This window comes from Silurus aristotelis (assembly GCF_946808225.1).
Source record: "Silurus aristotelis genome assembly, chromosome: 25".
In the NCBI taxonomy this organism is placed as follows: domain Eukaryota; kingdom Metazoa; phylum Chordata; class Actinopteri; order Siluriformes; family Siluridae; genus Silurus; species Silurus aristotelis.
Window position 1 is genome coordinate 8630578 of NC_139598.1, and position 27646 is coordinate 8658223.

The following is a 27646-nucleotide window of genomic DNA, read 5'->3' on the forward strand; positions in this document are numbered from 1 at the left end:
ACTTTACTATTGGTCATGACTGTACTATTTCTAACTGTTACCAAACATGTTTTTTCATTTATATTTTTCATATATATATAAAAGACTGAATTAAATGTCAATTTGGGATTTTAAATGAAAAAACATGTTTGGTGACAGTTAGAAATAGTACAGTCATGACCAATAGTAAAGTCATGTGATACTACAATGTTATAAATGCCCTCATCGTACCAAGATGTCTTGGAGGCACCCATGCCTTTTGTAATTGAATCTTGTTGAATTTTGTTAGGTATTTTCAAACAACTACTAACAAAAGTCTTCTAAATGAGTTACTCATACCGTGCAGCCCCCTGACTCTCAACACTGCTGGCAAGCCTATGCTCATGTTTTGGTGTTATCCCTCTAACCAACTTACAGTAGATAGAATGACTCAAGAGCATTCTAACATATCTAACCCTAATGTACATAACTAGGATGTGACCAAACAAGTACTTTAATGTAACTTCTGTTAGGGCAGGCTAAACGGATTACAAATTGTTTTATAAAGAATAATTACATTTACATGTCCATTGTGAATGCAGTAATTACATAACAATAAATGTTCCTTCTGACTTTTGCAGATTAATATTGGAAAAAACACAATGTCTGCTTGCTATATTGTTATACTAAAGGTTCTGCAGTAAGTTCTCGAAATTTACTTTTTAAATTCAATGTCGTCATTCTGATGTCTCTTTCAATCACTGTTCTTCAGAGTAAAATAAAACAAATCAAATTTCTTAGATCTAGTATTCTGATTGCATACTTCTGATGCAAAATTGAATATCGTATATGTTAATTTATACAGAGGCTTTACATTATTACTGCCTTACACACACAAACATACACACACTTATACACATTTAAAATAACCAACTCTCTCTTATTCTCTATAAGTTCATAAAGGCTATAGGCTACATTATAACTCCCCTTTGACACTTTCACTGTCTCGGTTTCTCTGTTTCCTTCCACCTCAAAAATGCATGCAGGTGGAAGTAGACTGTCTAATTACCCTGGATGTGAATTATTGTGTAAGTGTGTGGGTGTGTGGTGCCCTGTGTTGCACTGGTGTATCCTGGGTGTATTCCCACAATGAACTCTGAATATCTGTGATAGGTTCATGAATGAATAAATTAATGACTGCTTAAATAAATGAACAAACAAACAAATGAATGAATGAATGAATTCTTTAATTAATGCATGGATGAATGAATGAATGAATGACTGCCTAAATGAATGAACAAACAAATGAATGAATGAATGCTTGAATAAATAAACAAATTAATGAATACACGAATGAATGCACGAATGAATGGATGAATGAATGTATAAATTAGCATATTTCCTAGCTCATTGAAGCATCAGAACAATACTAATAAGTTGTACAAAAAGTCCAGTCTCTTAAGAAACCCTGTATTTAGCTCCTGGATTGACTCTGAATCAATCCATCAATTTATAATCTATAATCTATCCTAATCTAGTACGGATCTTTTATTAAGACATGATCTAATGAATAAGATTTGCACTCCAACATATTCTAATTCAATAATTGCATTTCATCTGCATTTAGTCTCTGCAACATCAAATTCTCAGGCAAGATGCGCTTCATCTCGCACCCAAACGGTATCTTTCCGACAGGAAATAGTCCCTAGGTCAGTCTATTGGATTGTTTTAAAACTATGAAACTTACAATAAAAAAAAAATCGCGCTCTCAATATAGTTAATTGTACATTTTATAACGCATCATTGTTTAAGTTTGCTTGGAAATTGCTGAAATTACTGTCGATAAGGGCGTGCTAATTTGGCGGGAAAGTAGGCGGATTGATACACCCACAAGAGATGCGACCCAGCTGTCGGATTTATGCGCTCTGCGATGGCAAGAGGGGATCAGAAAGCTTTCCGCGTCCCTGTGTGCTGGTGTGTGTGAGTGTGTGTGAGTGTGTGAGAGTGTGAGAGTGTGTGTGCTTACTGAGAACTATTGGCTCAGGAACAGTGTGGACTTTTACATGCTGCATGGGAACACTACGCAGTGTTGGATTATAGGCTTTTTCCCGTGTTTTGTGCAGTTTCCTGCTGAAGTGCTCTCACAGTGACTGGAGTACATGGTGAGTGTGTGTATGGAGCTCAGCTTACCTGCGCAGGTTTCCTTCTGCGGGAAATAGGCGTAAATCTAAATTAACACCACACTAAGGTTCGATTATTATTACTATGTCAGTGTTTCGGAAGTGTGTGTGTGTGTGTGTGTGTGTGTGTGTGAGAGAGAGAGAGAGAGAGAGAGAGAGAGAGAGAGAGAGAGAGAGAGAGAAAGACTGCGTGTGTGTGAATGTGTGTGTGTATGTACGTGTGTGTTATGAATCGCAATGGTCTGCACGTGAAGTGCGTACTTTGACAGCGCGCGCGTGTTTTGCCTGCAGCACTGCACGGGGGTATAAATGTCTGGGGTTGTTAAAAGACTATTATAGCGAATAAGAGATAGTTCTGCAAAAGATTACACACGCACACAGACACGCACGCATAGCGTGCGTTAGCTGACGTGAACACTGAGTGCATGCGCCTTCTGATTAATAAAGACTAAGTCATGCACCAACTGACACTGAAGTTCATGATCATCATCATGTCTCTCTGTCTCATATCACAGCTATCATGCCGATGAGTAGTGGACTGGCGTGTAAGAACTACGATTACGAGTACGACTCGTTGCAGCCGTACTTTTACATCGACAACGATGAGGATTTCTACAGCCAGCTGCGGCAGCAGGCCCAAGCGCCCAGTGAGGACATTTGGAAGAAGTTCGAGCTGCTGCCCACCCCGCCGCTTTCCCCCAGCCGGCGACCCTCCACTGCCGAGCAGCTGGAGATGGTGAGCGAGTTACTCGGCGACGACGCGGTCAACCAGAGCTTCATCTGCGACTCTGATCCGTCCGTTTTGCTCAAGTCGATCATAATCCAAGACTGCATGTGGAGCGGCTTCTCGGCGGTCGCCAAGCTCGAGAAGGTGGTGTCCGAGCGGCTCGCGACTCTGCACGCGCGCAGAAGGAGTCTATCCGCGTGCGCCGGCACTGAGGGCGCGGACGGCGGCGGGGTCTATCTGCAAGACCTCAGCGCCTCGGAGTGTATCGATCCCTCCATGGTGTTTCCGTATGCGCTCTCGGAATCGCCCAAGTGCGCCAAACTCACTGCGCCTCCGGATCCCGAGCCGCCCTTAGACACTCCACCCAACAGCAGCAGCAGCAGTAGCAGCAGCAGCAGCGATTCAGGTACGACAAAATGCCCTGACTTTACAAACACAGCTGTACAGATGATTGTGTTGCTCCAGGATTAAGAATTGTATTTGGGAAAGGGACACCTGCATCTCAGAATTCGCAAGGACTTAATTGTGATGCAGTGGTCAGAGAGGGAAAATTATGCGAGTTTGCCATGAATCTGGGTTTGTGTAAGCTTCCTCTTCTCCACCCAAGCATTTGTGAACAAATCTGAACCATAAGTCAAGCTTTGTGACTGCAGTATTCAAATATCAGCTGATAAAGAAAGTGGGTGGGGACCAGAATGCAGAGATTTTTTTCGTTCCTCTCCCCACCCTTCTCTGTCTGTGCAGAATGCCACTCACTACATTCCATTATTTTCCCACAGCTTTCCATAGTGGGAACATGTAATCAAGCACCGAGCACATTTCTGCGCTCTTCGCTGTAACATTTTTTTCTTCTCATTGCAGATGATGATGAAGAGGAGGAGGATGAGGAGGATGAGGAAGACGATGAAGAGATCGATGTGGTGACTGTGGAGAAGCGTCAGAGAAGGAGTGAGGTTGAGACAAGTGAAGCCAGGCAGCCCAGTCCGCTGGTGCTGAAGCGCTGCCACGTCTCCACACAGCAGCACAACTACGCCGCTCAGCCGTCCACGCAACATGAACATCCAGCTAGCAAGCGCCCACGCCTTGAAGCCTCCTCCCTGGGCCATAGTAGCAGCCGGCACAACAAACCAAGGAAGTGCACAAGTCCACGCACGTCAGATTCGGAGGACAACGACAAGCGGAGGACACACAATGTGCTGGAGCGTCAGCGTCGCAACGAACTTAAACTGAGCTTTTTCGCCCTACGTGATGAGATCCCCGAGGTGGCAAACAATGAAAAGGCAGCCAAGGTTATGATCCTGAAGAAAGCAGCAGAGTGCATCCACAGCATGCAGGGAGATGAACGGAGGCTGCTGTCCATCAAAGAACAGCTGAGAAGAAGGAGTGAACTATTAAAACACAGATTACAGCAGTTACGGAGGTCTCAGCTATAAAAAAAAAAAAAAAAAAAAAAAAAAAAGCAGAGAAAACACTTTAAAGACTTTAAAGAAAAAAGACTCTTAAGAACTGTTCCTCATTTTTTAATGCAAGTTGTGCATATTTTGATTTTTTTTTTGCTGTTTTTTTGAATATGTCAGATTTTTGTCTATGTTTAAAACTGCCTCAATTTAAAGTGGTGGTCAAGTAAGATAATTTGTATTTAAGTCATTTATTTTTATTAATAAAACAAGAAAACAGGGAGTTTTTGCCCTAACAAAATAATTTGTATTTTCTTTTTGTATATATTGAAATTCATATTTCATAAAAAGTGTATTTTTTGATCTTTATTGTCTGAGTGTTCTTCAGACTGCATTTTGTTGTTTTTTTCTCACAAATGATTCTGAACCATAAATTCATTTTTTTCTCCTGAAAACGTTGGGTTTTGTCTTTTTTAAGAGTTCACATGTGTCTTTACCTGTCCTGTAAATATATGTTTGCATGATCTAGTTTAAAGTAAAAAAAATTTAAATAATCAAAAGGAACTTTGATAATAGACTTGTGAACCATCCAGGTTTTGTACATTCATAAATAAGCATGTATACACAGGTCTTCTATGCAGTTTAGGATGATGAATGTACTGATGACTGAGCATATATTGTTTAAAAATCTTTAACTGGGGTGATTGTTGTCTTGAGTCAAGTTCAAGCTTTTATTGTCGTTTCAGCCATATACTGTACAGTACACAGTGAAATGAAACACCGTTCCCCCAGGGCTCAGGTATTATTTTGACAACATAAATGAACAAAAGTAAAAAAAAAACTAGAAGGTGCATGACATAAAGTGCACGTGCACAACATTTACAGTGTATAATGGGTTGAACGTTTGCAACAAATTCCACACTGCAAAATAGGTGTAGGATTCTGTAGTTCTGGATTATCAGTATTGTAGAAATAGGGATGTATATAAATATATATAAAACAAAATGAAGTTTTATTGTGACATCAGAGAGGCACATTTTGTCTCTGATCCTATAACACACATATAAACACATGTATAAAGCTGATGTTTGTGTTTCAGTTGACTGCCACGTTTATAGTGGCAGCATGCACATGTACAGTTCACCGCAATCACTGCTGCGCAGTTTAAGCCACGCCCACAATGCCTTCTTTTCTTTCCTATCGTTATTCCGAAATCGAAAAAAAATCCCGCCCTCTGCGTTTGATTGGTTGGAGAAGTGGAGCAGTGTGTAATGATTAGACAGCGGTTCACACTCCAGCCAAACGAATGCAGGCATAAATAAAGAGGCCAAATATTTTATAAAACAGTGGAGCAAAATAACTGCAGAGAAATACGCGGCACTTGCGTTTCTGGGGTAAACAAGATCAACATAATGTAGTATTTATGGTTTGAGAGGAAAGTGACTTCCGACATGAATTAACAGACCGCATCTCTAGTGACGTCATCACCAGAAGAAAAAAAATCCCAGTTCCATGTGGAGAGACTGCGCGCGCGCTCCTCGGTCCCGGGCGCTGCGGTAAAACCCATGAGCTAAGCCAATGTACGTGACGTCACCTGCAGTTTGCGCTGCATGCGGAGCTACGAGCACATGGGATACGAGGTCGAGCCACAGTGATTCCCCAAAGTGGTCAGCAACACAAAGAATCAACCTCAACTTCAATCTCAAGTGGAGTCCGAATGGGAACTCTGATCTGATCTGATCTGATCTGATTTGACTGATCAGAAGACAGGTAGGTGTAGGCATCCTTTTCATTTTCATTCTAACTTTTGTGTTTTGCCAGTAGCCTGTCAAGTGCAAATCTGCCAGATTATATGTGCATGTAACTCAGGCAAGAATAATAAAACTATATTCGCCAGATGCATATATGCATGCATTATTGTGTACATTATATACCTATATTATCTACCTGTATTATTACTACCTGTATTATTTATATACTGCATGTGATGTTTTTTTATTTATGCCTTTTTAAACGAAGAATAAATTAATATTAGTACAGGTAAATTGAGTACAATCTATTGTTCCTGAAATCTTCCAAGAAACCTGTTGGTCAAAGTCATTTGCTACACGGGCTACTATCAAATTTCATAATATAGCTCATTCCTTTGTTTATTTGAGTGCATTACTTTGTCATGCATCGTTTTATGCATCAAAATGTTGCTTTGTAAAAAAAAAAAAAAAAACATAGAGGTGGAATTGAGCATGTCAGCTGATATGTCTGGATTGTGCTGGATTGATTCACCTTTCTCCTCAGAAAGCCTATTGTAGTCTATATTGTGTCTATAATGTGTTATTTTGTATACTTGTCAATTTCTCTAAAAAGACCACCTGCCTTTAGTGCACTTTGTTTAAAAGAATCTTTCGATTGTCTACGTGCCAAAATGTTTCACAGAGAAAAACAAATCAGTTTTACTGCATCTGTGCAGCGTGTTGATATGATTTGTGGAAAAAAACAGCATTGTAAAGTCAGACGTGTTCGCTCTGCGTTCAAATGCTGCACAGACTAGATATGGGAGACTGTATTAATCTTTGTAATCTTGCATTTCATTTAGTTCGAGCAGTGTGTGCATGGGAATGACTTTTCTGGTTGTCTAGGGTTCATGTTTGACAAGGATAAAGGATTAATTTAAAAACAAGCACAACATTATTTAAAATCCTATTTGTATTATCTACTGTGTTTTCTGGTGGTAATGATTTATTCCTCGCGTTAAATTGGTTTAAACAATTAATGAAAAATTCTGCAGAGTGCCAATATTATTATTGTCATATGTAACGCTATAATAAAAGTCACATCACAGGTGTATGAATCAGTAATCATGCTACCATCTATACACAGATCTAAAATACATTGCCCTACATCTGCATTTCTGCACAAGGATTTTTAAACATTCTATATTTTACCAACAGGCTATATATGTTTATAAACAGGCTTCTGATATCAACTGAAAATAATATTTAAAATAAATATCACCCAAAGATCTCTGCAATGAAGTAAAAGTAAAAAGTTACAAATTTATCCCATAAACATGCTGCTAACCATAAAACATATAAATAGCTTTGGGTGTTCATGAGACAAATTCTTGTAAAACTAAAGTAAGTTGTCCTCGTCAAATAAAGTGCATAGTGTGCAACCGAGTGCAAACAGTGCAGACGACACAAGACACTACAATGTGCAAAAGAGAACTGTAAACAACAGTGTAATTGTAAATATAAACACAAATGTAAACACAAAAACCTGTGCAAAACAGCAAGTAAACGGTTATAAATATTTATAATAAAATAATAATATAAAATGGGCAGTGCTGAAGACATGGATATGTGTGTACTGTAGTGTGTTTGTATTCAATATTATTCTTATATATACAAATGATTTGTTTATTAGTAAAAAAAATAAAATAAAAATAAAAACCATTTACCTCTCCAATTCTTAAAACTTTCTCTCTTTTTTGCCTTTTAAGAAAACCTGTTTTTTGTTTTGAATTTCAACAGTGTTGAAACAAATCTGAACAGCATTTGGCTTTCTATTCCTTCCATATTCCAGAAGGAAAGTAATGAAGTAGTAAATTTATTAAATTACATTTTATCTAGTGTAACCATCAAGAATATTTAGAGATTTTATGTTGGAAAAGACTTCCCATGGGTTCACCACCTGCAGGAGGGACCGTAAGGGACGGTGCTGTGAGGATTGGGCAGCGGTCGAAGGCGGGGGCCTGCTTAGACTGCTGCCCCCGCGACCCGAATTACGGATAAGCGGGAGAAAATGAATGAATGAATGAATGTTGAATGAAAATAATTGAAAAAGCTGAAAAAGTGACCATGTAGCATGGCCAGCAGCAGTCTACAGCTACAGTCTACAGATAATGAACAGTAATCAGAATCCACCACTCCTAATCAAAGCCCCACCCCTACCCAAAGCCCCGCCCCAGCAGCACAGAATAGTTTTTCACCCCTACCTCACATTACTTTCAGTCTGACAGGCTTACAAGCTTTAGCTCCATATTGTTTTTGTTTTTTTTGTCTAATTTTCTCAGTTTGTGATTGTTCTGCAGCAGCTAACAAATTAAACTAATAATATAACAAAACATATTAACTGTTTATCTGAAATTTTATTACACTTTATTCAACTGTTACAACTTGACATGTGATGTAAGGTTTTTTATCCTATATGTCCAGTTCAGGCAGTTAGCGAATTCAATATCGACACTCCATCCCAGCCAATATTAGCTTATTACCCAAAGCTTGCTTTTGGTTATGTATACCACTCATTTAAAAATTCCTGGTAGCGCACACGACAATGGCTGGAGACCTGGGAGTTGGTGTGTCTTCAGCATCATGTTCCAGAGTTCCTTCTCCAAACTGTCAAGAGTCCTACCCTTCTATCATCACACTTTGTTACATAAAAGGAAGATCATAAGAAATCCATAACAAATACATTGGGATATAACTGATAAACAATACAATAAAGTTTATGGTGCTGTTGGCTGTAAAGTAATAAAGTGACTGGGATAAGAGATGACCTGCCACAGCACCAGCAACAAACCTAAGTGAACACATGTGAGTGGGGGGACAACAGTACCCAAATATCCCCATTCACAAAACCCCTCAATATCCATTATTACTTTAGATCTGATCCTTTACCTAAGAAAATCTTACTGACTAAATATGTTTTTAGCCTAGACTTGAAAGACTAAAAGCTAGTCTACCGTAGACTAGTCAAGCCTAGACTTGAGACTATGTTTGAGTCCCAAACAATAACTGTAAAGCTTTTCCAAACTGTATTTTCAAAATGTTGTTCAACATTGTGAGCTTTTGTTTTATCTATAATTAAAGAAAAAACCTGGGACCTGTGAAAGACAGACAGGAATAAACACGAGACAGAAACTGAGAGATGCATTCACAGTTTACAGATTGAGATGGTTACAGCTGTGTTAGGATTTTTACCTGCATTAGTGTAAAGGACACAGAATGCATTTGGGGAAAGAGGTTAATAATAATGGTTTTTAAAACTTTTGTGTAATTCTTTTTTTATTTGGTTTATTCTATTTGCTATAGATTTTTCTGTGTTTTAGACATGAATGATCTCCTCATCAATTGGTCTGACCATAAATTCATGTGGAAAAAATCATTAAAAAAAAGCAATGTTTGCAAAGTGTAAGTTCGTGCTTTACAGCTATTCCTAAATATATTCTTTGTCTAAATTCATTTATTTGTTATATATTACACATAAATCTCTTACACCTCCAAGTTTGTGGGTTCTTTTACTACCTCCATCCTGTGTCCAGAGAGTTTGTGTATTTTCCCTATACTCCAAATTACTCCAGGTTTCCCCCCAGTTTAAAAGTACGTGTTGTAGGCTGATAGGAATTTCTAACTTGTCTGTAGAATCTGAATGAGCTTGTGCACAAAAGCTCCCCTGCCTTGACTTCCAAGTTCATTGCAATAGGCTCTAGGCTTCCCTGTGTGGGATATGTATTATGAAAAATGGATAGATACATAGAATACTTAAAGTGTAAATCACTGTTGTGCAACATAATCACGAGTAAAAAATGCTACATTCTGAAACAATGTTTATACGTTTTTGTATATGGTTTACATGACATTCCAAGTGTTGCACAAATTTCCAAATATACTGTATACTTGATTTAGATGAACATTTTCTCATTTGTCAGTGAATTAAATGTTTTTTTTTTTAATTTCAAAATATGTTTATTTAAAAAGCTGCAGTGGTGTAAAAGGAGCTCATTTTAGATGGAAAAATACAATAAAATCATCTGAATGACGATTCTATTAATTGCGATAAGCTTATTAAACTTATGCTACATCTAGGAAACAACTTTATTCCACTGAAAATTATTATGATCACATCACAGTTAAATATTCTTAAACACCTAAAGGGATTTTATATAATAAAAAATAATGACCCTAGATATTAGGACATAGCAAAATGTTTTAAGAGAGGTTTGGAGCTGAAACTAGGAGCAATGAAAACATATAAACCAGGTTTTTAAGCAGCAATGGCATCAGTAGGTTTAAAAATTTGAATCTTTGTATGAATTTTATTTTATAAAATAATTTATTATCATATAAACTAAACATTGCAGGAGTGGCTTGTACAGAAATACAAGTGTGAAAAATAAGATGTTTTTACCCCTGGAGAGCCTCCCTTCAGTTCTGCTCTTGGTTAGGGAAGTGAAAGCTGTCAGCTGTGTGTGTGTGTGTGTGTGTGTGTGTGTGTGTGTGTGTGTGTGTGTGTGTGTGTGTGTGTGTGTGTGTGGCCAGTCTCCAGCACAGAGACAGACTTGTTGGCCTCCTTTGGGCCAGTTTCCATGAGTTATGTAATCCCTGTGTGTTTTGGAATGGAGCTCTCTGCCTTTCCAGACTCTCAGTCAGATGGAGACCTGACTCTCTCTCTCTCTCTCTCTCTCTCTCTCTCTCTCTCTCTCTCTCTCTCTCTCTCTCTCTCTCTCGCTCTCTCTCTCTCTCTCTCTCTCTCTCTCTCTCTCTCTCTCTCTCTGCGTCTGTACTTCCACTCCTCCCCCTTCCCTGGCCCCTTTCCTTTTAACTTTTAAAGATGATACAATCTGTTCTTTCATGACCTTTTAAAACCTTTAGAATATATGATTGACTAACAAACACATCTTTACGGAACAGAACATCTTTAGTAACTACTTGCTGTAAAAATAGTTGCTGAAAATGCAGATGTACTGTAATGTACCATAGTGTAAGCCCTTATTTTGTCAATTAGCTTTCAAATGGAAATCAGTTTGGCTTACAGGTTCTTTAAAGGAGAAATGTTAAAAGAAATAGAAGGTGGGAGGTGAGGGAAAAATAACAGGTGAATTAGTGAGAAGGAAATGGGTCATGGGTTGTTTAAAGCAAATGTATGCATTTTAGGTGAAGCCATGACATCACTTCCTGCTGATATCATTGTACTACCTGCACAGAACCGCAGACGCACACACAGCTGGTTCCTACACGTTCCATTTTTCTATTAATTGCATGGCTGTCAATGCATTTACCTCTGATGCATTACTTCTACATATAATTTACAAGTTACGTTTTTCTTACTTCTCCTCTCTCTCTTTCCATTAAACCATAGCACATAGCACACACAGTGGTGCTGTGTGGGTATTACCCACCTGTGTTGACCCAGACTGTTTTCTAAAAGCAGTGTGTTGATGAGCGTTAGAGTCAGTGGGCCCCAGTGCATATGCATAAACACATACTGCTGGAAAGTACGCCCTCCCACATTTACAAACTTAATAAGATGCACAGCCACCACCACAGAGCATGTTTCTGGAAGCCTGATCACTTACAGTTTGGGTAAATATTTTAATATTTACATAATATATATACGTATTGCTATATATGTTCCACTGACTCAAGTTTGTCTTTATGACAGATAACATTTGAAAACTGCCCAATGCTCTGATGTAATTGATATAAAAGTAAAAAGAAAAAAAAATGAATACCCAAAAACAAAAAGTTCCGTTCATGCTGAGGTATGCGTATTGATGAATCCCCTGTAAACACTCGTGTGTTAATGGCAAATTAATTTACATTTAGAGATGTAAGCAATAGTCAATAAAAGGCAAAGCTCACACAATGCGCTCAAAAGTACACAATGCCAGTGAAATATTGTAAACGAAAGAAGTGTCTTCTTTATGCAGTGTGCATTAAACCATTCAGTAAGACAGCTCAGTCATTGCTGTGTTGGCTAGCATAGACATACACTATAACTCTTCCTCCTGTTATAGAGATCTGTTTTTCCCCCAATCAATAGATGGTCTTATTAATATTAATATAGCGTTGTCTTTTGAATAGGTTTTTTAATATAGTCTTTAATATTTAACAGCTGTCATTTTACATGATTTGTATTAAATATGTGAATGCTTTTGAAAGCAAAAGCATTCACAAGCCTAGTCAATTTGTTAGTCTCCTTACATGTAAATTGCTCAAAAGTCTCAGGATATCCATTAATAGCGCATTATTTTATATATATATATATATATATATATATATATATATATATATATATATTTTTTTTTTTTTTTTTTTTTATTATTATTTATTATTATTTTTTTATAAATGTTGTATTCTGTTGGATATGTGATGCTCAGTGTTATGCATAAAGAAGTGGATCAGACACTGAAAAAAAAGGCTTAGTTTTAATCCATAAACAGTTTCAGGGAAAAAAAGAACAAAGTATTAAATAAAAGATCTAGCCTGCATATCACAGAAGCATTACAGAAGCATTCCTTTATCAGTTCTCTTTTGTTTTACCCTGGAAGTGACTTTTTCTGATGCCCTTCCCTATCACCAAACTTTCATTTTGTAATGTTTTTTTTTTTTTTTTTTTTTTTTTTTTTTTATATATAATTCAGTTAACAAGAAGTGCCAGGTAATTGAAGGAAGACAGGGAGATCTACAACTACATAGTTTGGAGTAATTGCTAGTATCCAAAGGTTCCATAAACGTTAGTCATTAATGGTCAGGAAGTCTAGTGTTAACTCATCTCTATAGCTAACAGTTAAACCTCCGCTCTAAAACGTCTCTAGGCTACGTATAACCCTGGTTCCCCAAGGGAACGAGACGCTGTGTCAAAATCACTTTGGGAACGCTTCCACGTGTCCTCTGAATCACGTGTGGAATCTGTCTAACAGAAAGGCCACACCAAGTGGAGTGAGCTCTGACTCCGAAAGGTGCGGGGAGACCGGATGAGATAGCATCCATAATCTACCTGTTGAGGGTCTGGTTGTTCGCAGGAAGTCCCTTTTTTATAGGGACCGTAGCAGACGAACAGCTGCTCTGACTTTCTCCCCACCTACATTCTGTGGACGTATTATACAGCCTATTAAGCTTCTCCTGGTCTGGGGCCTAAAAGAGAGGAGGATAGAATGCCTGAATCACGACAGGTTGTGGGTAAACCGAGGACACCTTTCAAACATACACAGGTCTGGAGTAGAGAAAGGCTCTGGCCATGTCTGGGATAAACTCCAGGAGAGACGGTGCCACAAAGAGGGCCTGAAGGTCCTCGACCCTCTTTAGGGAGGAGATAACCAGAAGAATACCAGTAACTGTAAGTAACTTCTCAAATAGCGCTCTGTGGAATTGGAGGGTCGGCATGGACATACGGCCACAATGAGAGCAGTCAGCTCCCTCAAGATTGAGCATGCTCCGCTCCCAGGCAAGCTACACACAAACTGTGTGTATCCCCCCTCATGATAAAGTGGGGGGAAGATTTTTTTCTCTTATATCTCTTTTTTCTTTTCTTTTTTACTTACACAGACACTTTCTGAACGAACAGACGCTAGCGCCGACTCCACCACATGTGCATTTTATGTAGCTTTCTGGTCATGACGTCACCCCGTCGGTGAAGTCGCACCTTTCCGTTCCACAGATTACACATGTGATTCAGAGCGTAGACACGCAGAAGCGTTCCCAAAGCTTTGTTGACGCAGCTCAAGTTCCTGAAAGGAAACCAATTTAATATGATAACCTGAAATGCTTGTGACGTGCTTAGCAATTCTGGTGTTAATTTGTTGCTTGATGCTTAATTTTGATCCTGTTGGCAGTTAGCAGCTGTGTGTCATGTCAGAGGTGGATATTGTTTCCTCACTGCTTTATAGAAAAAAGAAACCAACAGCAATTTTACACATAACTAATGAAGCTCATTTTTCTCTGTTAGCAAGAATGTCTTTTCTCACACATTTCACACTCTTTTCTCCTTACAGTGATATTACGTGTCAAATTAAGAAGCAATCTAAAGTAGAAGTAGTGGAGACAGAGCATGCTGGACTCAGATTTACAGAATACATTGCAGCTACAGGATATCAGGTAGTTGTGCATTGCTAAAGCAGAGGCACAACTCGGCATTAGTTAGCAATCTACGAGATGATGAGTGTGATGGTGTTAACAGATTAAGGCCCCTCTAAGGGTCTTGCACCACTGAATTTCACACTTTAGTACCACTATATGCTTAAGGACCTTAAACTTTTTAAAATCTAAATCAATAATGTTTGCAAAACACTTTCTAGCTAAAATATAAAAGCAGCTATGTAATTAATTGCATGTCTCAATATCAACAAATATTTTACAGAACCTCAGAGGTGTTAAAAAGCATTTTCTTTCCTGAATTGACATTCAGAAAAGTGAAGTGAAATGAAATGTCAGCACCGAAACAGGAATGTCAGGTGTACATTGTTAAGACAATGAAGTCTTATGCACATATTTTATTGTCCGTTGTGTTTTCTCCTGTCTTTTCTGAAGGATGACCAAAGCCAGAGCCTTTTTTGTTTGAGATTTAGGTACATCATAGATTTGAAAATGTTTTTAAATGTGTCTTCATCTTGTAGCATTGCTTCACCCTTGCAGTAAAAATAAATTCAAATTCAAGAATGTACAAAATCTCTCAATTAACTCAGAATATAATCTTTAAATGGACATTTTTATCTTATCTTAGAGAAGATAACATTGATTATATTCATTGGTATTGGTTTTATTAATTTAGAAAAGATTTTTATTAATGCAGAAAAGAAAGTGATTGTCAAAATCTGCTGAAGAAATGTCACGTAAACCTGATTTCACATTTCATTGGTCTCTCAGTGCAGGGCAACTCATTAAAAGAGAATACATACACCATCTGTTGACCATGTTTGTTAAAGTATGTTTTCCAGACACTCTGCATCATGTAGTCTGTCATTAGTTTGCAATTTAGCGAGCGTCTCATGCTGTTTAAGTGTTAACTGAGCCCACCCAAGTGCATACAGTCTCAGACATATTAACAGGTAAAATGTTACAGAATCTGTTTAGCTCTATGGCTGTACTCTGGTACATTTTGACTCTGAACCTTGGAATGTTTTAGTGCAGAGAAATGACCCACAGTGTGTAATCTGCAGTGGTAAAAATGGCAGTAAAAATGGATTCCTAATTCCTGTGTGAAATCGTGAATGTGTGTGGCATAAAGGACAAGCTATATGTGCCTTGGCATATTAGGCTGTAGAATTACACTAAAATAATACAGAGATCTCAAGAATTTGCAGTTTTAAGGATATAAGTAGAGAAAATCACACACACACACACGCACGCACGCACGCACGCACGCACACACACACACACACACACACACACACACACACACACACAGATAATGTGTAGCAGTGTGCTTATCTAATTTAAAAGGAATTTACCCATATAAAGTTTTTATTTATTCATTCATCTTGAAGAGCGAATGTACTGGAGCATATCTCAGAAACACTGGGCATGTGACATAAAAACTTTCTGAAAGTGATTTCTGCAGGGCACCATGCACACATGCTTTCCTACATAGTTGCCATCTATAAAAGATCAATTTTAATCAATTCACCTTCTGGCTTGTTTTCAGGCAGTTTAAAGCAACCAGAGAATTTAGAAGTACCCCACAGAGACATCTGGAGAACATATGAAACTCCACAATGCTAGTAAAACCAAGCTCAGGATCATACTTATCAGGCAGTATCATTACCCATGCTGTCTATATAAAATTTTGCATAATGAAAATTGCCTATTTTTTTTTGTTGTTTTGTTTTGTTTTATGACACTAACTTTATGAAACAGGGATTGGCTGTTTCTTAAAAGTTGTATTTGTATTTTCTATTGCACCTTTAATAATGGACACATTCACAAAGAAACTGAAATCAGGATGTACCTTTCAATACCTAATTAGAAAGTCAGAGGACAGGGCAACATGCACCATGCGCATGGACAGTTTCTTCTATCAATTGACAGGCAGTTTTGCTTGCTTTGCTTGAAAGTTGTTTCAGTTTGCTGTGTGTGAAAAAAAATAAATACAGACTCATGACTACCTGGTGTGTGTCCCCCATAACACACACACACACACACACACACACACACACACACACACACACACACACACACACACACAGACACACACACACACACACACACACACACACACACACACACACGCACACACTTCGGCTATCAGTTGACTAGGGGCAAAACGATGCTGATTCAACTATGTAAATCCTTAGTCGGGGACATCCCAAGTTCAAACCAATTTATAGAACCCAAACAGGTTCTAAATCTTTAGTTTTGAAATATTATGTATAATATGTTTGTCCTGGTTCAATGGAAAATGCTGGGGTTCGGATTAAATCCATGCAATTCAAATAATCGATCATTAAAGCTTATATAACAGCTATAACTTATTTAACAACTTTGATAGTGGTCCCAATCACAATAACATTATTAAAAAAATAACAGACCATATGGTGGACAGACCACTCTCTTCAAGTGCATATAAAAAGAAAGTGACCTAATAAAAATTCCCTGAATGGAAACAATAATTTAAGTAATCATGACCTAATCATATGTGTTGAATATTATTGTGCAATTGATTAGTAGTACATGACCTTTCAAAACTCAATTAGTATGGCATTCAGTCATGACCAGAGGCCAGACAGGGAGAAAGTCAGCAGCAGAAGGAGGCACGAGCTTTCACTGGTCCATATTCAGCTTCTGTTAATGTGACCGACATGATTCATGGCTACTACAAACAGTATGTCTGTTTCCCTGCCAGCGCTCCACATTCTAGGGAATCACATGCACCGTGCATACACACACACACACACACACACACACACACACACACACACACACACACACACACACACACACACACACACCATTTGTGGTGGTGATTCATTTCCATGCTGTACACATGACAACTTCTATCATTGGGTCGAAAGGTCTAAGAAGATTTGTCACACAGGATATTCAGTTTTTAAACAGATTGGATTAAATTTGGGAAATTAATTCGTCTTTTTATGCAGCTAGTAAAATCCAGCTGAAATTCTGTGTGTGTGTGTGTGTGTGTGTGTGTGTGTGTGTGTGTGTGTGTGTGTGTGTGTGACATGTGCCTTGCATTGGGCTGGTGTTCTGATGGGGTGTGTTTCTGTTATACCTTCAGTGTTCCCAAAATTAAATCTTGAATCTATTAAGTCCAGTTTAACAGTTACAACTACATGACATGTCCCAAAGAAAGACAAGAACATTTTAAAATCATTTTTAAGATGTAGCAAAATGCTGTCACAGAGTCACGGTGGACTTTAACACGTAACATCACAAAGGACCCTGCTGCTAAACCTTTCAACAAGTTCAGAATAACTTGAAGTGTTTGCAGACCAACATACATACATATACACTGACAAAAACTCACAAAAGTTTGGAGATTATTGCGACACACAATTGGGAATTGCATTAACCATGGCAAAGTTGCCAGTCTCACGAGGACACAAATATAAATAAAATCTGTTTGATAAAAAAGAAATCTGCTCATTTAAAAGGAGACATTTATAATAATTTTTCCTTGAAATACTCCCTGTAATAAAAAAACTAAACAAAAAGACATTCGAAGTTCTAAGTCCCATGACCCTCATAAAAGCATTAGGCTGACTTAACATTGCAAATGACTGACTTAAGGTCAAACCAACCTTCTCTGACCTAACTCACAGTTTCATGGTGCTATTTACATGTAGATAATTTTGAGAACATCACAACGTTCCCAAATTACAGCACATCGACTTGGGACTAGCGCAATCAGATTTAGGCTGAAATAGACTCCCACAAGCACAACCACATTGGCACAACAATTAACATGGAAGCTGTGCAAAAAGGCTAAAGCCTAAAATTATTGTCTAGGTTTTATGTGAATGATTAATTAGCACTTAAAAAAAAACGTCTGTTAGCTAAAATTCGAGTAATCTAGTCACATTCCAAACGATGCTGTCCAGTTTAGCATTTTTTCTTTAGAGTTGGACCTGGTTGTGTAATGCACAGATACAAAAATTCAAATATGAGATATGCAATAGACTTTGAGGAAACAGTGATAAAAAAATCAGTGGCTCTGTACATCACATCATTACCCACCAAATTCCACTGATTGCTGAATATTGAGTTTAAATACCTGACGTTGTATTTCTGTATAAAAAAAAAGATTTAGAAGTTGGAGAATATTGTATAGCTGGACTTTTTTTTTTTTTTTACAAATGAGAAGGAGGCAGACAAATTAGTCATCTGCCAGATCTTTTTTTTGCTAAATGTTCCTCAATGTTGAAAGTGATTTGCCTGCAGGAGCTTAAGGTCAGTATAGAATACCTGTCTGAGTAACTTCTTTGTTTCTGTGCGTCTGAGTGTCACTTTCTGTCTGTTTATAACTTGACTTCACCTGAGGGTTGATTGGGATGATTGACAAACTATGTGCTGTGACCTCATTCTCAGTGATAAAAGCAGCTGAGGAGGGTGTGTCTGGTAGTTTTACAGAGAAAGCTGTTTTTTTTACAATCAGAGTAGTAATTGTGTGAACTGTCTCATAGCTTTGTTCGTTTTGTTGGGCGTTGAATGTGATCGTAAAATGACTTTTACGTCTGTGAAACACATGCATAAACTTGCTGTTTCACAGAATCATTTAGTCGTCATGAAGAAAGTACATATTACACTTTGCAGATCATTATGGCTCGCAATCAGGCATATTTGCTCCAGCAACACAGTGTGTCTTTATAAACACTTTGTTGATTTTTTTTTTTTCATGTTGGAACTGTTCTATCAAGCCCTCATTAAAATAAGAGGTGTTCTCCCTTTTCCTAATCTTACTTCAACACCACAGCTCATATCTCTTTGTTGTTCATCTCACACTTTTTCCATCTTCTGAAGTGGATCTGAAGTGGGAGTGTGGAACAAGTGACACAGGGGACACTACTGTAGATCCTCTACAATGGGACTGAACATTGTGTGTGTGTGTGTGTGTGTGTGTGTGTGTGTGTGTGTGTGTGTGTGTGTGTGTGTGTGTGTGTGTGTGTGTGTGTGCATGTTGTTTCAATCTTGGTGGAAAGGAAACAGGAATAATTGACAAGTTGACCACAATAAACATAAAAAAACACAATAAACATAAAAAATAAAAAAATAACCCAAAGATTTTATTTTGGTTCTAAGCTTATTTTTAGGCTAGGGTTAACATTTTTGATACATTTGGAGTAGAACAGATTCACTATTTACAATTAATAAAAAACTTTTAACATTATAAAAGTAAATATTTAAAAGTTATTGACAACAGTACTTGTGTGATAAGCGAAGCAAATTAAACGCAATTAATTAGTTATTTGCTTTCTTGAAAAGATAAAGGGGGTGCTATTGTGTGTGTGTGTGTGTGTGTGTGTGTGTGTGTGTGTGTGTGTGTGTGTGTGTGTGTGTGTGTGTGTGTGTTGCTTTTAGGTCACTGCCTGTCAGGTCATCCTTTGGCTATCAGAAGCCAAATTGCTTCCATTTTCCAGTTCCTGCTTGTTGCTGACCACATGCTGCTATGCTGGTTGGATGGTATATAGCGCTTTGAGAAAGAATGCTTAGACGAAGCATTTTTTACACACTTTTAAAGCCTATTTGGATTCGAGATAAACATTAATTAAGCATTATTAATATTATTATTATTATTATTATTTAAAAAATTACATTTTCAATACAGATTTGCTTTTGTTTGCTGAGGTTCAGTTTTCACTTCTTTAATTGAATCAGATGTTGTAAGAAGTTTAATGTAATACTAAAAGTAGACAGGGAAACAGGATGTATTTAAAATGTTCTTTAATCAGCAAATAAATTGTCCATTTCGCTGCACAGGTTTTGTGTGTAATCCACATGTTCAATGAGGTTTACTGCAATTCTTATTCATGACTTAAAATGAGCTTGTTTTTAAACTGTTTTTAGAGTTTCGGGTTAGACAGAGAATTCTCACACTATAATCCTTTATAAAACAGCACAAAATTATAACACTATTAGGCTATTAGGAGGTAGAGTGAGGCAGAGATGATGATGATGATGATGTGTGTGTGTGTGTGTGTGTGTGTGTGTGTTTGTGTGTGTGTGTGTGTGTGTGTGTGTGTGTGTGTGTGTGTGTGTGTGTGTGTGTGTGTGTGTGTGTGTGTGTGAGTGTGTGTGAGTGTGAGTGAGTGTGAGTGAGAGTGATAGTATGCACCGGATATTGTGGTTTTGTTGAAGAAGGGATCGGGGAAACACCATACACCTGATTCTAATCAAGCATAACAGCATTACAGTCTTGACCTGTTGTTATGATTCTGCTAAATTTGCAGCTTAGTTTGAGAAAATTCCCCTTTTTGATGGATGTGTGTGAGAGTGAGTGAGTAAGTGTTACAAAGCAGACTTATAGCCATTGCTCATTCAAAGGTTCTCTGTACACATTCCTCAAGCCACAATGTATGCATTTCTTTCTCAAATCAAGACATAAAATTTTAATTTGAATATTGTGTCTCTTCCCACACATGATTAGTTACTGGCAGCTTTTGCTTGATTATCCCCATTCAGGTGCTACTCTGTACTGTGTGTTTCTTTTATAGTAAAAATAAGACATGGACCTGGCTGTTGGCTTGGATCTTTAAGTGTTTATATCAATATTGCATGGTGCAAGTACTCTGTGCTTGTCTTTAGCTGTTGCTCATCTCTAGGGGAGTTTGTGAATGTAGGGTGCAGGCCATTTTATTTACCACGGAAATTCACCACTGCTTTACTTGTCAGAGTGTACATTCCCCCAGCGCTAATGCTAAGTAGGCACCGTGTAAACTCTATGGGGCTATTAGTGACCGGTTCTAAAACAGGTGAAGACCTGGCCAGCAGGAGCCACCTCTGCTCTTCAGGACTTTTTTAATTGAACTGACTAGGACCTGTCTAGGGAGGCTGCAACCAACGGCGATTCCATCAACTTAGAGGAGTACACATCATCAGTGACCAGCTACATCAGACAATGTGACTATCTCTAAGACTATCACCACACGCTCCAACAAGAAGCCATGGATGACAGCAAAAGTGTGTGTGCTGGTAAAATCTAGAGACTCTGCCTTCAAAACAGGGGACAAGATGGCCTTAAGAACAGCAAGGGCCAAACTGTCCCGAGCAATCCCTCAGCTGTTCCTCATCACCTGATTGAGAAGCTGAGCCTACTGGGCCTGAACAAATATCTCTGCAACTGGATCCTGGACTTCCTTACTGGGAGAACTCAGTCAGTCCGGATCGGGAACAGCATCTCCAGCACCACCACACTGCGCACCGGAGCCCTTCAGGGCTGTGTGCTCAGCCCACTGCTGTTTACTTTGCTGACTGGTTTTGGAACTGCACCATCCCAGATCGCAAGACCCTACAGAGGATAGTGAGGACAGCCGAGAAGATAATCTGAGTCTCTCTCCCCTCTATCAAGGACATTTACACCACACGCTGCATCCACAAAGCCAACAGCATTGTGGGCGACCCCGACACACCCCTCACACACACTTTTTACCATCTTGCCATCGGGAAAGAGGTTCCGAAGCATTTAAGCTTCACATCCAGACTGTGCAACAGTTTTTTCCCCTCAAGCAAACAGGTTTCTCAACACACAGAACTGTACAAACACACACACACACACACACACACACACACACACACACACACACACACACACACACACACACACACACACATACACACACACACACACACACACACACACACACACACACACACTTTACTGTGTGTTACTGAACTGTACAGCCTGAACTCAACACACACTTAATACTCATCTCAATCCATTCCACCACCCATGTTATATAATCCTATTATACTGTTTACATGCTGTTTTGCACCTCTCGACTGCCGTTACTGCTGTTTTTGCACAACATTGTGATCATGTTTACAAATAAACTCTTGTATACAGTTCTCTCTTCGCACATTGTACTGTAAAGCATTATACTGTAGATTTATTTGTCTGTGCGATTGTGTTCTGTGTATCTGTTACACACTGTCTTGTGTTGTCTGTCTGAAATATTTTTGGTTTGCTCTGTTTGCACTCGGTTTCACACGATGCACATTATGTGGCGAGGACACTTACTTTAGTCATTTGCCTTGTGTTTGGTTATGTAGCTCTATGTTGTGTGATGTAGCTCTATGTGGTTTATTGTAGCATCAGGGTTCTGGAGGAACATAGTCTCATTTCACTGTGTACTGCGTCAGCTATATATGGTTGAAATGACAGTAAAAGCTATTTGACTCTTGACTTGACTAATTGCTTAATTGTTTAATTGCAATTAATACTATGAATGAAATGATTGACATATGAAAAGATATTAAGTCTGTGTTAGTCATCATAATGATCTCTCTCTCTCTCTTTTTCTCTCATATTTTCCTTTAATCCCCAGTGCATATTTTTCTTTTAACCTGCCTTTGCATTTTTGGTACTGCTTACTGCAAAATGCTAAAATGAAACTTCCCCCATGAATCACTTGGTATAATTAGGTGGGCTATAGATATGACAGTTACTTGTAAAATGTACAATCGTGCTGAAGGGTGAATAATGATAGATTTCAAGGGTAATTACTTTTCCGGGGCTTTCTTGGTATGAATTGATTCACAAAGTTTCTCAGGTTTTCTGAGTTTAAGAAACAGTTATTGTTGTTGTCATTTATTTATGTACAGAAATGAGCAAGGGCAGTGTGCATGGGGTATTGTTTTTTTTATGCTCATCCTCATTTCCTCTCAACTTTTTGTTCAGTTTAGGTATTTAATTATTATACAATTTGTAACTTAGAAATTTGTTATATTTTTAACATCAGGCCTATTCTTTTGATCAACTGTACACTGATAGAGGTTTGAGTGTTTAATCGTTTGTAACAATTGAATTCCTAATCCATCTTCGTGGTTTTTAAGTGCTACCATCCACTGTGTATCTCTTGTATTTAGAGGCTGTCTTTATTAAGCCATCCTCAGCAGCACTTATGATTCTATCCAAAAGTAGGATATTACTCAAAGAATCAAGAGTCGAATTAGTCAGTCATTAATGCTTACTAGCCAGTGTTCTCTGTTAATAGTTGCTAAATGCATAGCCTGCTAGATTAGTGTATTTAGGGAACAGTGAATTTTAACAATATTTAACAATATATTTTAAAACAGTTGCCTTCTGGAACTTTGTTCACTCTCCCCACAGGATCTCTCGAGCTTATTTTGAGTGATAATTGGGTTCTTGGTCACCTCTCTTACTAAGGCTCTTCTTTTCCGATTTCTGATTAGTTTGACATGGTGACCAGGAAGAGTCCTGGTTGTGAATACTTGGATTTGAGAATTATGGAGGCCACTGTGCTCTTGGGAATGTTACGTGCAGCAGCGTTTTTTTTTTTGTTTTTGTTTTTTTTAGTCTTACCTAGATCTGTGCCTTGCAACAATCCCGTCTCTAAGCTCAGCGGGCCTTGTACCTCATGGCTTGGTATTTGCTCTTGTGTGTACCTTTCCAAATCGTGTTCAATCAATAAACCTTTCCATAATTGCACTCCTGTCAATGTGTAGAAACATCTCAGCAACAGTCAAGAGAAATGGGAGGCATCTGAGCTAATTTTCAAGTGTTGTTGCAAAGATTCTGAATACGTATGTACAAGTGATATTTCAGAGAGTGAGAAAGAGAGAGAAAGAGAGAGGGAGTAAATGAGAATGAATGTGAATGAGAGTGAATGAGAATAGAGTAGAGTACATAGTAGAGGCACCATAGCTGACACCTGATATATTAGACCTATTATGTTCGAATCATCTGCTAACATTAGAATTTTTCCCGGAGCTTCAGTTGCATGTGTCCAGGAAGTTAAGAAAGTAAAGTGATTACAACATGACAGCTGTGCTTCTGTACTTGAAAGGTCAATAATGAAATGCGGTGTTTTAGTTATCAGATGGTTATGCATCTATTAGCAAATTAAAAGTTTTTATTATTATTATTATTATTATTATTATTATTATTATTATTATTATTATGTGACAGTATTTCTTTGTTATAATCATGAAATGAGATCAGTATCTGTACTTTTCGGATGCGGAATCTTTTAAGAATATAGGTAGATGAAAGTCATTAGGAACACACATCTTCTTCTTCTTCTTTCGGCTGCTCCCATTAGGGGTCGCCACAGCGGATCATCCGTCTCCATACCACCCTGTCCTCTATATCTGCCTCTTTTACACCAACTACCTGCATGTCTTCCCTCACCACATCCATGAACCTCCTCCTTGGCCTTCCTCTTTTCCTCCTACCTGGTGGCTCCATCTTCAGCATTTTTCTACCAATATAATTCATGTCCCTTCTCTGCACATGTCCAAACCATCTCAATCTCGCCTCCCTCACCTTGTCACCAAAACATCCTACATGTGCTGTCCCTCTAATAAACTTATTTCTAATCTTGTCCATCCTCGTCACTCCCAACGAAAACCTCAACATCTTCAGCTCCGCTACCTCCAGCTCCACCTCCTGTTTTTTACTCAATGCCACTGTCTCTAATCCATACAACATCGCAGGTCTCACCACAGTCCTATAAACTTTCCCTTTCATTCTTGCAGATACTCTTCTATCACAAATCACTCCTGTCACTCTTCTCCACCCACTCCACCCTGCCTGCACTCTTTTCTTTACTTCCCTAACACACTCTCCATTACTTTGCACTGTTGACCCCAGGTACCTGAACTCCTCCACCTTCTCCACCTCTTCTCCCTGCAACTGCATCACTCCACTGCCCTCCCTCTCATTCACACACATGTACTCTGTCTTACTCCTACTGACTTTCATTCCCTTTCTCTCCAGCGCATATCTCCACCTCTCCAGGCTCTTCTCAACCTGCTCTCTACTCTCACCACAAATCACAATATCATCTGCAAACATCATAGTCCAGGGAGACTCCTGTCTGACCTCGTCCGTCAACCTGTCCATCACCACTGCAAACAGGAAAGGGCTCAGGGCCGATCCTTGATGCAGTCCAACCTTCACCCTGAACCAGTCTGTCGTACCTACTGCACACTTTACTGCCGTCACACTGTCCTCATACATGTCCTGCACCACCCTCACATACTTCTCTGACACACCTGACTTCCTCATACAATACCACAACTCCTCTCTCGGCACCCTGTCGTACGCTTTCTCTAAATCCACAAATACACAATGCAGCTCCTTCTGTCCTTCTCTATACTTCTCCATCAACATCCTCAAAGCAAATAAGGCATCTGTGGTGCTCTTCCTCGGCATGAAACCATACTGTTGCTCACAGATGGTCACCTCTTCTCTCAGCCTGGCTTTCACTACTCTTTCCCATAACTTCATGGTGTGACTGATCAACTTAATTCCCCTGTAGTTACTGCAGGTCTGCACATCTCCCTTATGCTTAAAGATCGGTACCAGCACACTCCTTCTCCATTCCTCAGGCATCCTCTCCCCTTCCAGAATCCTGTTTAACAATCTGGTTAAAAACTCCACTGCCATCTCTCCTAAACATCTCCACGCTTCTACCGGTATGTCATCTGGTCCAACCGACTTTCCATTCTTCATCCTCTTAATCGCTGCTCTCACTTCCTCCTTACTAATCCTATCTACATCCTGCTTCACCAACTTCACATCCTCCAACCTTCTCTCTCTCTGATTTTCCTCATTCATCAGCTGCTCAAAATACTCCCTCCATCTTCTCAACACACTCTCCTCACTAGTCAACACATTTCCCTCTCCATCCTTTATTGCTCTAACTTGCAGTACATCCTTCCCAGCTCGGTCCCTCTGCTTGGCCAATCGGTATAAATCCTTTTCTCCTTCCTTAGTGTCCAACCTCTTATACAGTTCCTCATATGCCTTTTCCTTGTCTTTCGCCACATCCCTTTTAACCTGCTGCCGCATCTCCTTGTACTCCTGCCTACTCTTCTCATCACTCTGTCGATCCCACTTCTGTTTTGCCAATCTCTTTCCCCTAATGCTCTCCTGCACTTCCTCATTCCACCACCACGTCTCCTTGTCTTGCTTTCTATTTCCAGATGTCACACCAAGTACTTTTCTAGCTGCCTCCCTCATCACTCCTGCAGTAGTTGCCCAATCATCCGGCACCTCTTCACCACCACCAAGCCCCTGTCTGACCTCTTCCCTAAACCTCACACTACACTCTTCCTCCTTCAGTTTCCACCATCTTATTCTTGTTTCAAACCTTACTTTCCTCCTCTTCTTCTTCGCCTCCAAAACCATCCTACAGACCACCATCCGATGCTGTCTAGCTACACTGTCCCCCGCCAACACCTTACAGTCTCCAATCTCCTTCAGGTTGCATCTCCTACACAGAAGATAATCCACCTGTGTGCACCTTCCTCCACTCTTATACGTCACCCTATGATCCTCCTTCTTCTTAAAATACGTGTTCACCACTGCCATTTCCATCCTTTTAGCAAAATCTACCACCATCTGCCCTTCCACATTCCTCTCCTTAAAACCATACCTACCCATCACCTCCTCATCACCTCTGTTCCCTTCACCTACATGCCCATTAAAGTCTGCCCCAATCACCAATCGTTCTTTCCTAGGTACACCATCTACCACTTCATCTAATTCACTCCAGAATCTTTCTTTCTCCTCCATCTCACAGCCAACTTGTGGAGCATAGGCACTGATGACATTTATCATCATCCCTTCAACTTCCACCTTCACGATCATCACCCTATCAGAAACTCTCTTCACCTCCACTACACTCTTACTGTACGCTTCCTTCAGAATCACCCCTACACCATTTCTCTTTCCATCCACACCATGATAAAACAGTTTAAACCCACCTCCAATGTTCCTGGCCTTACTCCCTTTCCACTTGGTCTCCTGAACACACAACACATCTACCTTTCTCCTCTCCATCATATCAGCTATCTCTCTCCCTTTACCCGTCATAGTACCAACATTTAAAGTACCAACCCGAACCTCTACTCTCCTACACTGCTCCTTTTCCTGCCGTCTCTGTAGACGCCTTCCTCCTCTCCTTCTCCTCCTTCGGCCAACAGTAGCCCAATTTCCACCGGTACCCTGTCGGCTAACGATACCTGTGGCGGTCGTTGTTAACCCGGGCCTCGACCGATCCGGTATGAAATTCTCATTTGTGATCCGCATATTTGATTTGGCACATGTTTTACGCTGGATGCCCTTCCTAACGCAACCCTCCCCATTTACTCGGGCTTGGGACCGGCACTAAGAGTACACTGGCTTGTGCCCCCCTAATGGCTGGGTTCATTAGGAACACACATGAACAGATTTTAATATACTCTAGTATTGTGTAATATGGATATCAGTGAGTATGAATATATTGTTTGAAATGAACAGGTATGTCCTAAATGGATAAAAATAAAAAATAGCAGTAACACAATTCATTGTTTACTTCTTAATGATTATTTTTTACTTGGCATCCAGTTCAATCCATATGGTTCCTGTGCATTTACCTAAGATTGAACAGTTTTATAATAATAAAAATTATTATAAAATAATTATAA

At 39.1% G+C, this 27646-nt stretch overlaps 1 protein-coding gene and 1 long non-coding RNA gene across 2 annotated transcripts in view; both read left to right on the forward strand.

The window, feature by feature from the left end:
- The first annotated feature begins 1867 nt into the window (after nt 1-1867).
- Nucleotides 1868-4717, forward strand: myca (MYC proto-oncogene, bHLH transcription factor a). The gene is made up of 3 exons (XM_083529352.1): nt 1868-2120; nt 2654-3271; nt 3727-4717. The coding sequence occupies exons 2-3, from the start codon at nt 2659-2661 to the stop codon at nt 4296-4298; spliced, it is 1185 nt and encodes a 394-aa protein (XP_083385478.1). The 5' UTR covers nt 1868-2120; nt 2654-2658; the 3' UTR covers nt 4299-4717.
- Nucleotides 4718-5440: 723 nt separating this feature from the next.
- The window catches only part of LOC310719888, a 39200-nt gene continuing 16994 nt past the window's right edge, over nt 5441-27646 (forward strand). Inside the window, exon 1 of the long non-coding RNA XR_014531583.1 lies at nt 5441-6032. This is a non-coding gene — a long non-coding RNA (uncharacterized lncRNA). The remainder of the gene's footprint in view (nt 6033-27646) is intronic.

What these genes read in the sequence shown, in the direction of transcription:
- myca (XM_083529352.1), top strand. Translation starts at nt 2,659, where the DNA reads ATGCCGATGAGTAGTGGACTGGCGTGTAAGAACTACGATTACGAGTAC. An exon ending in CAGCAGCAGCAGCGATTCAG is followed by an intron (nt 3,272 to 3,726) that starts GTACGACAAAAT and finishes TTCTCATTGCAG; the next exon opens with ATGATGATGAAGAGGAGGAG.